Source organism: Callorhinchus milii, unplaced genomic scaffold (genome assembly GCF_018977255.1).
Source record: "Callorhinchus milii isolate IMCB2004 unplaced genomic scaffold, IMCB_Cmil_1.0 Scaffold13, whole genome shotgun sequence".
Taxonomy (NCBI): Eukaryota; Metazoa; Chordata; class Chondrichthyes; order Chimaeriformes; family Callorhinchidae; genus Callorhinchus; species Callorhinchus milii.
Genome location: NW_024704754.1, coordinates 18,579,205 through 18,593,401, shown reverse-complemented (window position 1 = coordinate 18,593,401; position 14,197 = coordinate 18,579,205). Strand labels below are relative to the sequence as shown.

The window sequence follows — 14,197 nt, the reverse complement described above, 5'->3', positions numbered from 1 at the left end:
TTCTTGGAGATCCATCAGCCCTCCTCCATCGCCATAACGCAGGGCAGAATCAGAGACAGCCTGCATTTACGCCTTGGAGTCTTGATCGGACAGACAAAGGCCCAGCCTTGGTACTTGACGAGCTGAATTCGGTTTTTCTGTGTGTTACTATTCGCAGTTTACGGTAACAAACCGCTCGTGGTGTGATCCGCATCCGTGTTTTAAAATAGAATCAGAAGGAAGGGCGAATTCACGCAGCCGAGAGATGTTAACCGGCATGGCGATGCAGCTTATTTTTCTGCTGTCTACCTCGGATTTAATATCTGGACAAATTCGGTATTCGATTCCCGAGGAGATGGAGCGCGGGGCTTTAGTGGGAAATATTGCTGAAGATTTGGGCCTCAAGGTTTGGGAATTGTCTGCTCGGAAATTCCGATTGGTGTCTGATGAGAGGAAGCAATATTTCCAGGTAAATTCCGCAAATGGGATTTTGTTTGTGAATGAAAGAATCGACAGAGAGCAGCTGTGTGGACAACGCAATGTGTGTTCCCTTTCTTGCCAAGCCATGATGGAAAATCCTTTGGAAATATATCGCGTTGAAGTGGAGATCTTAGATATAAACGATAATTCACCCAGCTTCCCGAAAAGCCGATATTCATTGCAAGTGCTTGAGTCAGTTACGCCAGGAACGCGCTTCCCTCTCGAGAGCGCGCACGACCCCGACGTGGGCACAAATACAATCAGAATTTACGAGATCAGTTCAAATGATCATTTCGTCCTGAACATACAGACTGCAAGGGATGGGAAGAAGGTGGCTGAATTGGTGTTAGAAAAGTCTTTGGACCGGGAGCAGCAATCTAATATTCATCTTACTCTGAAAGCCATTGACGGAGGTTTGCCCGAGAGGTTTGGTGTAGCAGAAGTAATAATTGATGTGGTGGATGTCAATGATAACGCCCCTATATTTGATAATGATTTATATAGGACACGCTTGAAAGAAAGCTCGCCCAGAGGTACTTTGGTGATTAAAATTCACGCTGCTGATGTGGACGAAGGTTCACATGGCGAAGTGGCATATTTTTTCAGTAACCAGGCTTCGGAAAAAGTACGTGAAATATTTACTTTGGATCAAGAATCTGGAGAGATTAGAGTTCGAGGAACAATAGATTTCGAGGAATCAGAGGAGTATGAGTTTGCTGTAGAAGCTATGGATAATGGCGCAGTGGGTTTGGTAGGGCATTCCAAGGTTTTGGTGGAAATAATTGACGTGAACGACAACGCTCCTGAGATACAAATCACCATCTTCTCCAGCACGGTTCCCGAGGACGCTGCTCCAGAGACACTGGTAGCTTTAATCAGCGTTACAGACCGCGATTCTGGGCGAAACGGAGACGTCCAATGTCAGATTTCCACTAACGTTCCTTTCAAACTTCAAAAGAATTCCGAGAACCACTACAAATTGGTTTCGAGTAAAAAATTGGATCGTGAAACCAACCCGATGTACAATATATCAATATCGGCTTGGGACAACGGGTCTCCTCCTTTGTCTACAAACAAATCCATAGTGATATTAGTTTCTGATACAAATGACAACGCACCACGGTTTGAGAAACCCTCCTACAATATATATGTGGCAGAAAACAATTCCCCCGGGGCCTCCATTTATGCCATTACCGCTACGGACCCTGATCTGAATCAAAATTCTGACGTCTCATATTCTATCCTGACTCGGGATTCCGCTGTGTCTTCCTACATTAGCATCAACTCAAACAATGGGAATATTCACGCTTTGCGCTCGTTTGACTATGAAGAGCAAAAGAAGTTTGAGTTTCAAGTTGAGGCGCGTGATGCTGGGGTCCCCTCGCTGAGTGGCACCACCAGACTCCATGTGATTATTCTGGATCAAAACGACAACGCCCCAGTCATTGTTTCGCCTTTAACGTGGAATGGCTCGGCTGTTGTGGAAGATGTGCCCCAATCAGCGTATCCGGGACACTTGGTCACTAAGGTGGTGGCAAAGGATGCCGATTCCGGTCAAAACGCACGACTTTCATACCAGGTGCTCAAAGCTACAGTTCCCAGTTTATTCAGTGTGGGACAATACTCTGGAGAAATTAGAACCGCCCGCAGCTTTTCAGACCAAAACCCAATCACCCAACGTCTCGTCATCTTGGTAAAGGACAATGGGCAACCAACCCTCTCGGCCTCTGTGACCATTTTGTTTTCAATGATCGCCAACTTGACAGAAAGACTCTCTGAGCGCGCAAACTTATACCACGAAAATCCCACCTCTTTCTCCGATCTGAATATTTATTTGATTATCACTTTGGGTTCCACTTCGTTTATATTTCTGATGACCATAATTATCCTCATCGCAATCAAATGCCACCAAGCCAGAACTGTGACTTATGGCTACAAATCGACTATTTGCTGTTGGAGACTTAGGAGTTCACAGGACAGGTTTAATCGTCGACCGATGCGAAACGATTGTCTGAATTACACAGGAGTTGGAGACAGGGTCGCCATTCCAGGGGCTTATAATTACAGGGTTTCGCTGTCTCCAGAATCAGCAAAAAGTGACTTCCTGTTTCTGGGTTCCTGCAATTCAACCATACCCATGAGTACTATCAAAGTCACTGACACGAACGCGACAAAAGAGTTTTAACAGGAAACGAGTACATGGAACAACGGGCACCGATTAACGTTGGTGAGGCATTGCTTTAAGAAATGGAATATAATTATTGCGTATTTGCTTTGGTCCAAGGACACATTTTTTTTATTGTTAATTTTTCTCTCTTTCCAAACGAACATATGTTTTCGAGGGTATATAAGTGACCCGTTTTGTGATTATGACAATTATCTTCCGAACCTAGGCTAGTAGTGTGACATTGTAATCAACAGCTATGATAATTACCAATGAAGTGAAGCAATCGCAGGATCCGTTTTAAAGGTGCCTCAATTATGGCTTCCATTCTTACACTACAGAGCTTATATGCAGAGCTATCGTTTGTGTTTTCCACTTCATCATTTTAAAGTTTTCATCTCTTTAACCCATATTACTCTACTTGACCAATATATGTGTTTTGTGATAAATTGTATGCAATTGATTAATGCTGCAATATATATTTCTCTCTCCAATGAAAACAATCAGGCTCTGCAACTCCAAGAGATGACGTCTGTGAATGGACATTTTTGGGAAAATAAGGTCCTGTCAAGAACAAACACATATTTTTTTTCGAAGATTGTAAAAGGTTTGAACCAATAACTAGCTGACTATTTCATTGTTTAAATATTATAAATGTCTACCTTCTCAAAATCTTTCAAGATCCTAAATAGATCCAAAAAGTCGAACACCACTGGCGTATTTTGCAAGATTCGTAAACTCCTAAAGAAAAGGAGATCATGATAACTTCTAAATCACATTGTATGGTAAGAATATTAGTTGTTTTTGCTTACTGGACATTTGTTTGAAAAAGTAAAACGCTTTAAAGTTGTGAATAATAATTAATTACCCCCACTGTTCAGTTTATATCTGGATAACAATATGCTCAGTTAGATCGTGTAAAAGTCAAATATACAAAGCCAAAAATAACAGACAACATTAGAGATTTTGAAAAATATGTTTATGGAATTACTTGTATATTATATTAAGTTTTTAATGCCTGTAAGAGATTTATCTGCATTAAGCTAACATTATATGGATGCTTCTACTTTTGTTAGTACACATTTACAAGAATTATGTATTGTTTCTCTGCTAACAATGAGTTCACAGCAAAAAATGTCATCCTTGTTCAAGACAAGCCATTGAGCCCAGAAAAATGTTTTGCATTTAATGATATAAGTGACTTTGATAGTGTGGTTGCTTTGTACAATATCTGTGTTCAACTAACCATATATCATCGCATGAAATACAATAGAATACATATACTGTTGACCAAATCATTATCTTCAAATTATATTATTAAATAATGTTTCTGCTAGCAAGAGTCACCAGACTTGAGGACATTTTTGAAAGAAAACGTAAGTGTGGCAATATCATTTGCAACACAATTTCCTATGTTGTCTGGAAAAAATACAAAATTGTGACTTGAGATTTAATTGCTAGTTAAACTCTCATAACTTTGTATCACATATATCGTTTCCAACCTGATATTAATTATTATGTTTAAACTCGAAAAACAAATAGTAAACATGCAACATTATATCCACAATATAAATATTTTCTGATGATAATTGCAACTATACAAGGCCAAACATATAAACTAGAAGGCCACTTTCTTTCCAGATGCAGTAGAATTACTGCTCAGATTGTTTTCAAAGTCCTTTTTTATTTGGCCTCAGAATTATTTGGGTTCAAACTGATCTCAATAAATATATTGAAACCTATAGTGTTCCAGCAAAGGACGCCATCGTGTCTGATGCACTAATATTGGGACTTAGATTTTTTTGTTTAGAATTGCAAAGGCACAGGTAAAGAAGCATATTTGGTGGAACCCACGAACATTTCAAACTAATTTTTAGAGTTGTGTTATGCACGGAAATTCACTTCAATGTCATAAATTGAGGCAATTTCCTTATTATTGTGTGTCAATAAACAATTCTATTTGTATGTTGTATTGATCGTTTTCAATAAGATGTTGTACAAAATGCAATCTTATTTATGTCTAGTTCTGTAGGGAGCAATGTCAAAATGAATTGGATAATGCATTATAACAGTAGTAGCATTTTGACAAAGCAGCAGTACAGTATCTTAAAGCATGTAGGTGTCAATCCACAAGTGTTAAAAATGTTTCAATTTTGTTGTTCAATTGTTAACATTTCATACTATTAGTTTCAGAGAATTATCTGAAAGTAATCAGATGCAACACTCACCGGTATTCTCAATCTAGTTTGAATTTAAATAATGTAGTAAACACCCGCAGTTACGTGTGGCTAACACTGTTTATTTGTTTTCTTCATGTAAATATATTTCAGGATATTAAAGAACATCTTACTAATATCTTTATGTTGCCTCTTCATTTGCATTTAATTTAGGTAACTCTTTGTATCTTGGCGATTGTGCATCACCAAGATGATTAAAATATTTATGAACCGAATGTATTATGACATAATCACTTGAAGAACTCTCCCATTTTATTACTATACAGATGTTTGAAGAGTGGATCCAATTGTTAATTTTGATGAAGCAGTGACAAAGTAACTGGTACAATAATTACATAAAAATACAAGAAATCTAAACATGTCACTACTGGGATTGTAAAAGTTATGCCTATTCAAAATGTCATACCGGAAATAGATCTACACATTTTATTATACTAATATGATGTAATGCGTTTTGAAGTTCACATCCACATTTTTTTCATTGTAGTATTATTTGATTTTTTTTAACTGTGAATTTTATTTTCTAGGGTCTCGAGCTGATTGTTTTCATAATTACAATTTCACGTAAAGGGTTAGAAAGGAATCATTGCCTGTCACTCATCCCACATATTTTGATTGGATACTCCAAATTACTGTGACTACAGTCTACCTTTAAGAAATGCTGATTGTGGTTATTGGTCAGTACTCTTTGTGTCGCCGTCTTCCAATCAGAAGCTAAAACGTCGTGGGGGGATCCATCAGCCCTCCCCCATCGCCATACGCAGAGCGGAGTCAAAGAGAAGGGCGAATCATTCCTGCGTTTAAGCCGCGGTGCAATGGTCGGTGCGAGATGGTTCGCCTTTTTGTTAAGTCATAGGACTCATTTCCGTACAGTTTTTCCATAACCGCATTTCCCGTTAGAATCAACCAGCGATTGCGAACAGCCAGCGATGTCTTGCGGGTTTGCACCGAGAGCGAATTCGGGAACAATGGCGAAATCAGGCGGCCAGGCGGCTCTTTATATTTTCCTCCTGTGTGTCTTGCACCCCGTCACGGGTCAAATCCGCTACACCATTCCCGAGGAAGCGGAGCAGGGTACCTTTGTTGGGAATATCGCTGAGGATTTGCGACTGAACACTCGGACGCTGTCAGCTCGCGAGTTGCGGCTGGTCTCTTACGACAGCGAAGAGTACCTGGAGGTAAATTTGGACACTGGGATTTTATTTGTTCACCAAAGAATTAACAGGGAGGAAATCTGCGGCCAAAGCGTTCCCTGCTCCCTTTCGTTTGAAGTGATGGTTGAAAGCCCTTTGGAAATACATCGCGTTGAAGTGGAGGTACTTGATATAAATGATAATTCTCCCAGTTTTCCTAAGAATGAATTGGCCTTGCAGATCGGTGAATCGATTGCTCCCGGGGCGCGATTTCCTTTGGAGAGCGCACACGATCCCGATGTGGGCACAAATGCAATCAAAACATATCAGATTAGTTCAAATGATTATTTCGGCATCAATGTTCAGAGCAGAAGCGACGGTAGTAAACGGGCTGAATTGCTACTGGAAAAGCCTCTGGACCGGGAACAAGAGTCAACCCTCAAGCTGGTTCTTACAGCCGTTGATGGGGGTGTCCCACCCAGATCTGGAACCACTCGGGTTATCATTACTGTACTGGATGCAAATGACAACACGCCTGTGTTTGATCATGAAATATACAGAGTGAGTTTGGCAGAAAACGCTTCGAAGAATGCATTTGTTATCCGCGTCAAGGCTACCGATTCAGACGAAGGTTTAAATGCTGAGGTAAAATATTCTTTCATCAATCACCTTCCTTACGGTGTTAATGATCTGTTCAGTTTGGACTCGCAAACGGGAGAGATTCGAGTTCAAGGATCACTGGATTTTGAGCAGTCACACGTTTATGAACTTGAGGTACAAGCTGTGGACAAAGGTACATCTGCTCTGGCGGGACATTGCAAAGTTTTGGTCGCCATAGTGGACGTGAACGACAATGCTCCTGAGGTTAAACTGACCTCAGTGTCCAGTACTGTCCGAGAAAATGCATCGCCCGGGACTGTGATATGCCTGATCAGCGTGACAGATAGGGATTCCGGGAAAAACGGTCAAGTACACTGTCAGATCCCCAATAACATCCCCTTCAAACTTCAAAAATCTTTGGCTGACCAATATAAATTGATTACCAGCGATAAACTGGACCGTGAGACTAACCCTACATATAATATATCGCTGTCTGCCTGGGATTCAGGGACTCCGCAGCTTTCCACACACAGAACCATTTGGGTGTCGGTCTCTGATGTAAATGACAACGCACCGCGGTTTGCTCAGTCGGTATATACCGTCTATCTAAAGGAAAACAACGCTCCCGGTGCCTCTATCTTTGCGGTAACTGCCGTGGACCTTGATCTGGATCAGAACTCTTACATAAGCTACTCCATGCTGGAGAACCAAATCCAAGGTAAATATGCGTCCTTTCACGTCAGTGTGAACTCCAACAACGGGAATATTTACGCACTGCATTCCTTTGACTATGAAGAGCTCAAACGGTTTCAGATTCAGATTCAGGCCCGGGATTCCGGAGTCCCGCCCCTCACCAGCAGCGTCGCAATCAATGTGATTATTCTGGATCAAAACGACAACAAACCCGTCGTTATTTCACCTCTAACGTGGAATGGGTCAGCAGCGGTGGAGGTGCTACCTGGAGCTGCATCATCCGACTACCTGGTGACCAAGATACTTGCGACTGATGCGGATTCTGGTCAGAATGCGCGGCTATCGTACCATTTACTTCAAGCTACTGACGCCAGTTTGTTCAGGGTGGGGCTGCATTCCGGGGAAATAAGAACAACGCGCAGTTTTCTTGGCCCAGATTCCAACCCACAAAGTTTGGTGATTGAAGTCACCGACAATGGACAGCCATCTCTCTCCACAAGCGTCACAGTACTTGTTTCTACGGGGCCTAATGTGACTGAAAAATACTCTGACAAGCGCCAGGTGGACCCAAAGCCTGATACCACTTTCCATTTGAATCTATATTTAATTGTTATTTTGGGTTCTACGTCATTCATATTTCTAATCATCATAGTTTTGCTGATTGTCATAAAATGCCACCAAGACAGACACACTGGTTATGGTTGCAATTCAACATTTTGCTGCTGGGAAAAGAGAAATTTGAGGAATGTTTCTCATGGAAGAGCTACACCAAAAGAATCGTTGCATTACACTGAGGTTGGTGAAAGGCTTCCCATTCCCGCAGCGTATAATTATAGGGTGTCCCTTTCTCCTGAATCGGCGAAGAGTGATTTTCTGTTTCTAAGAACATACAATCAAGACATCCACAGTAGTAGTGTCACTGACACCAACGTTACCAAACAATATTGTCAATAAACCTGCAACATGAATAATTGACAGTGATAGCTTGTGAGATTTTAGGTCCTACAGTATTGTTCAAATAGCTGATCTCTCTTTGTCTTCCGAAATACAATACATATACACCTGGAGAAATGACCCTGTATAAATATATAACCATTTGGCAAGTGGATATGATAAAGGTTGTGAATTAGACATTCCAAACCATTTTTTGAACTATACCACTGCAATAGTGTTCTACGAGGGACTGTGATTGCTTTTAACATCACATAAATACTTTGGGAAGTGACTTATAAATGTAATTGTTTTGTAAGTTATCTCAATCGAAATAGCACTTGTTTTGTGTTTCGAGACAAATAGTTGAATATTGCTACTGTTGATGTTACATTAACTTTATATCCTATCATTTTCTGAGCTAATTCTCCAGGCAGGTGTGGCTCGATTGATTGTTTGGTAAAATATAAACGTGACAAAGATGGTTTCCATCCATCAAACCATAAAAAACGCTTCATTGAATCTCGTGTGAGAAATCCACAGTTGCATTCTTTCTGATGCTCAGTCATCTGCGCTGAACTCGATTCAACTCCTGAACATGAAGTTTCCATTGACTGTTGATGTTCTCAAATTGCATGCGTTAAAATAATATACATGCATAATAAAATGAAACATGCACAATTTATGAAACAGCTTTTGCATATTTATGTTGTTTGCCAATCGCTTTTTAAGATTCAAATGAAACCATTTACCTTTGGGTTTGTTATTTTGGAGAGCTTTTGTGCTGACGTGCGTTCTTATGATCATAATTACACTTGTTTGAAAATAGTTTTGAAAATGCCTTCATGATGTGCTCACCTTCAATAAAATTCAATAATGATGACCCTCTTTGTATATTTATTTTTCTTCTCTGTAGCAGGACACTGATGACAATAAATTGATTGGAATATTTCAGAGGTTTCAAAACTACGATCGAAATTACGCAATTTGGCCCACAAAACACACAGTCAATTCAGTTTACAGTATATCCTGTGAAGCACTTTGAGACTTCTCAAGTACGTGATAAGTCGCTATATCAATGGCAAGGATGATTATTATTTCATTATTATCGGGACCATTGAGGGAAAGCTGGCACCGACAAAGCCACTGGCAAAAATTGTGTCCAAAGGATGACGCAACTAAAGAAAGCACGTAATCACAAGCTCACTAAATAAAATTTGCACAACTCCGCACTGGTTGCTTCTTGAAAGAAAATATCCAAAATGCATACACACAGAGTTCAATACTAAATAGCAACGGAATAGAAAGGACCATTTTCAACATCAAATAATTTATGATCAGCACCTTTACGCACCATATTTTTGAAGCAAAAAAAAGTGAGAAAACAGGCAGCGAGTTACTGCTGTTGGATAGTGAACTTAGAAGGAAATAAGACTGTAGACTGCGAAAGCGTAGCATAATCACTGAGCTAAAGATGTTGGAAAGTGCCGTCTGAGGTATCCTCCATTGTAGGATTCCTGTGTTCAATAGCCAACCAAATCAGGCGAGGATGAAGGCAATAAGAAAAGGAAATCAACCCAGTCCCCAAAGGGGACCAGGGTGAAACCGACATTCCAGTTGAAACCTAGCGATATTCAGAATATGGCTCATACCATGGTTAGAGTAAATAGATATCAAAGCGTAAAAACGCCAGGAAACCCCTCTAGCTCGACATCAATGTCGAGGGTGTAAAATGAGTAAAGTAGACACTGACCTAAAGATGGTGTCTATAATCTCCTGGTCAAAGCAGTGTCTAAAGGATGCCGGAACCTAAAATATCCACCGAGCAAAGATTTTAACAGCATCACATTAGTCAAAGAAAACCATCACTTCTTGAACGAGGCTATATATTAAAAAATAAATTCTCGAATGGAGCTAACCAGAGTTCAATAATAGGTATTCTTTATAAAGGAAGACTTTAAACATAGCAGAAATTATCATTAGTATCATTACGCGCGATATGTTTGAAGGGAAGGAAAACAGAATTGAGACTCAATCATCCATCCACTGACACGAATACTCGAACAAGTGATTTCCATAAAGCACACACGCGCCCATTTCGATCGTATACAACACCTTAATAAAAACCAATCACCAGAATCAACACCAAAAAAGAGAACAGATACATTGCGCAGCAGGATATCAACGTTTTAATTATACAAAAAGCAGATTATGTTCAGCACATTACGAACGGTGGAACAAACATAATTCAAAGAGCAAACAAGGAAGTGAACCACTGTTGTTAAACAAAGTCGAGTTCGTAATTGGGGAAGTCGAAATTAGTGAAGCAGACGAAAAACTGAGCTAAAGTTAGCGCCGCGTGATTGGTGAGAGAAGCCTACGTTTCAAACACGATGTTAGCAGCACATATACGGTTTTGAATGACGAATCGAACTCTGTTTTCAAAGATGACGTGAACAGAACATGAATATGGACTGCTAAGGATGTTTCTCATGACGGGCTTGCATTTCCTTGCATTAGCATTGCAAGGAAATGCAAATACAAGGATTATTCTGCAGTGAACAATTTGACAAACGTCCCTACATGGTTGAGTATCGGAGTCACACAGAAGTTTTAACATTGTACCGATAAGTTGTAACTTGTATTCATGTAATCGAAGGGTGTTTTTGGATAGAGCAAATTTGAGCCATATTTCTCTGAACTGCTTGTGCAATTATCTCTTTACGAAAGATTATTGGGACTTTTGCCCGACTCTAAGACGTTTACCTACAAATTCCCAATCACTGCACTTCGCTGTATAATCACGTGAAATGCTCTGAGAGGTCCCGGCGAGTTGTTAAAGCGATATATCAGATATCAAATGTTTATCAATAGGTAATGATGAGTTTCCCATTTTAGAGACATTCGAGCTTTAAGGGGTGTAAAGTGCAATGATTGGCTTGAGTCTCGTTGTGTCGCTGTCTACCAATAAGGGGCATAAAGCCGCTGGAGATCCACCAATCCCCCCGCAACACCGCGCACAATGCACTGTCAGCCGGAGAGAAGGCTTCCTGGGTTTCAATCGCAAATCGGAGCCATCTTTTCCAAATCGCCTTCAAACTAGTCAATGTTTGTATTATTTCAAGATTTTCCTAAAAATCTAATGCGGATGCAATCAATTATCGGAGTTTATATTACCGAAATCCTGGTATTATATTGGAGAAGACGAAATAACAAATAGAAACCGATCTCGTACGGTAGGAATGAACGCTTTGTCTTATGTTGCTGTCTTTTGTATCTTGGGTCTGGCGTTTGGAGAAATTCGTTATTCTATTCCCGAGGAATTGAATAACGATGCTTTTGTTGGAAATATAGCTAATGATCTGGGTTTGAATGTTGAATCTCTATCGAAAAGAAGGTTTCGGATAGTCTCTGTCGTCAGGAAGCAGTATCTGGGGGTGAATTTACAAAATGGAGTTCTGTTTGTGAATGCAAGGATAGACAGAGAACAGCTGTGTGGAGCCAACGCCGCTTGTTTTCTGCGTTTGGAAGCGGTGATCGAAAACCCTTTGGAATCATTTCAAATAGAAGTGGAAATTCTTGATATAAATGATAATGCTCCCGGTTTCGAACGGAGCGAACAGCACATAGAAATCCCTGAGACGGCAGCACCGGGGACTCGCTTTCTGCTGGACAGCGCGCAAGACCCTGACGTCGGTACAAATTCTCTTAATACATACCTGCTTAGTCCGAATGATTATTTCTCGCTGGATGTACAGACTGGGAGTGATCATGGCAAATTAGCCGAATTGGTTCTCAAAACAAATCTAGACAGGGAAAAACAAGCCGCCTACAAACTGGTCCTGACAGCGTTAGACGGTGGTTCCCCGGTTCTATCAGGGACCACATTGATCAAAATTACCGTGTTAGATAGTAACGACAATATGCCTATTTTTGACCACACTATCTACAGGGTCAGTGTACTGGAAAACGTTCTTAAAGGAACATTGATTATCAGACTCAACGCTACAGATGCAGATGAAGGTGCAAATGGCGAGGTCATGTACAACTTCCGCAGGCGCACTCCTAAGAAAGTCCTTGAGCTCTTTAAGTTAGAACCCAACACGGGAGAGATTCGAGTCCAAGGAGTGATTGATTTTGAAGAAAATAACGTTTATGAGATGATCGTAGAAGCTAAGGATAAAGGTGCATCTGCAGTTCCAGTACATTGCAAGGTCGTGGTCACAGTCTTAGATATGAATGATAATGCACCCCAAGTCATTCTTACCTCATTATCCAGCCCAATCCCTGAAGATGCCCCACCGGGAACAGTGGTGGCTCTGATCACTGTAACAGACCAAGAATCAGAAGAAAATGGCGAAGTTCGTTGTCAGATTCAACACGATGTCCCCTTCCAATTGAATTCTTCCTCAAAGAACTCCTACACATTAGTCACCCGCTATTCCCTGGACAGAGAAGCATCATCCCATTACAGCGTTGTAATCTCATGCAGGGATTTAGGGCTGCCTCCTCTGGTAACCAACAAAACCATCCAGGTGGAGGTGTCAGATATCAACGACAACGCGCCACATTTTGCGCATCGTTCATTTACAGCGTATGTAACAGAGAACAACCCACCTGGTTCATCTATATTCTCAGTGACTGCTTTTGACCTCGACAAGCACCGGAATGCGCACCTGTCTTACTCTATTCAACACACCGAGGTGAAGGGTGCTCCTGTTTTCGATTACGTCTCCATTAATTCGGAGAGCGGAATTATCTTTTCACAGAATTCTTTTGACTATGAACAACTCAAGAATTTTCAGGTTGGTGTTCAAGTACAGGATGGCGGCGACCCCCCACTCACAGCCAACGTTACAGTAAACGTAGTTATCTTGGATCAGAATGATAACGCGCCTCTCATTGTGTCGCCCATACCAATGGATGGCTTTGACGCAATTATTTCTCCATCTGTGGATCCGGGGTACCAGGTGACAAAAATCATCGCCACGGATGCTGATTCGGGGCAAAATGCCCGCCTTTCATACCAGTTACTAGACGCCACACAGCCAGGTGTGTTCAATGTGATATCGAACTCTGGAGAAATCAGGACTACTCGGCGTTTGGATGACCTGAAAGACACTGTGCATCGCCTTGTTATTATGGTGAAAGACAGTGGCCATCCATCACTCTCAGCCACAGGTACCGTTAGTCTTTCCATTATTGATGGTGGTGCAGAAATGTTATCTGACTTCAGTGGGAACGTCCCCAAATCGACGGATTCTTCAGATTTGGCCTTTTATATTATTATATCGTTAGGATCTATTTCATGTGTTCTTCTGGTGACTATTATTGCCCTTGTAACCACCATATGTCATAACGACAGTCGTTCCTCCTCTGTCTGTTGCTTCAGACAGAGGAATCTGAGTGACACCTTCCAGAATTCTCATATCAATCTCCAGCGAGCGCATAATTCCGAATTGGTTTCAAACTTCATGGAAGTTCGAGGTACCGGTTCGCTCTCCCGCACCTATTGTTATAAAGTTCATTCGGCTTCTGAATCGGGCAAAGGCGATTTGACATTGCAGGAATCGGCTCCAGCGACTCTCGCAACCCATGAGAAAACATCGGCAATCACCAAAGCAGAATGGAATGGAAAAGCTGCAGGCAATTGGATCAAGATACCTATCCAGGTGAGTTGAATCAATCTCTAAAATTCCTGTCAAACTTTCGCTGCGGCAAATGTAATTGTAAATATAATTTTAAGGGAACCCGTTTGCCTATTCCAAAATTACGCATTTTCGTAATTTCCGAATTAAAACTGCAATTTAACTACAATAAGCTAAATTCCATCGTGCTTCCTTACAATTATTCATACCCAGCATAAAATTATTGGACAACTTTACTTTCAAAGCTCACTGCTTATCGGCATATCAACAGCTCAGTGAGAGGAGAAAAAAATGATAAGGTCTGTATTGTAATTTAATATTTTTTTGCATAGT

At 40.9% G+C, this 14,197-nt stretch overlaps 2 protein-coding genes across 2 annotated transcripts in view; both read left to right on the top strand.

Annotated features, from left to right (window-relative positions):
* Positions 1 to 256: 256 nt before the first annotated feature.
* On the top strand, positions 257 to 3,205 carry LOC121850059 (protocadherin-10-like). Its single transcript, XM_042340095.1, has 2 exons — positions 257 to 2,686; positions 3,131 to 3,205. The coding sequence occupies exon 1, from the start codon at positions 257 to 259 to the stop codon at positions 2,642 to 2,644; it is 2,388 nt and encodes a 795-aa protein (XP_042196029.1). The 3' UTR covers positions 2,645 to 2,686; positions 3,131 to 3,205.
* A 2,623-nt stretch (positions 3,206 to 5,828) lies between these two features.
* LOC103184157 overlaps positions 5,829 to 14,197 on the top strand; it is a 68,521-nt gene continuing 60,152 nt past the window's right edge. Inside the window, 4 exon segments of the mRNA XM_042340094.1 lie at positions 5,829 to 8,232; positions 8,949 to 8,974; positions 9,747 to 9,872; positions 11,384 to 13,888. Coding sequence (XP_042196028.1) covers positions 5,829 to 8,232; positions 8,949 to 8,974; positions 9,747 to 9,872; positions 11,384 to 13,888 — 5,061 coding nt within the window.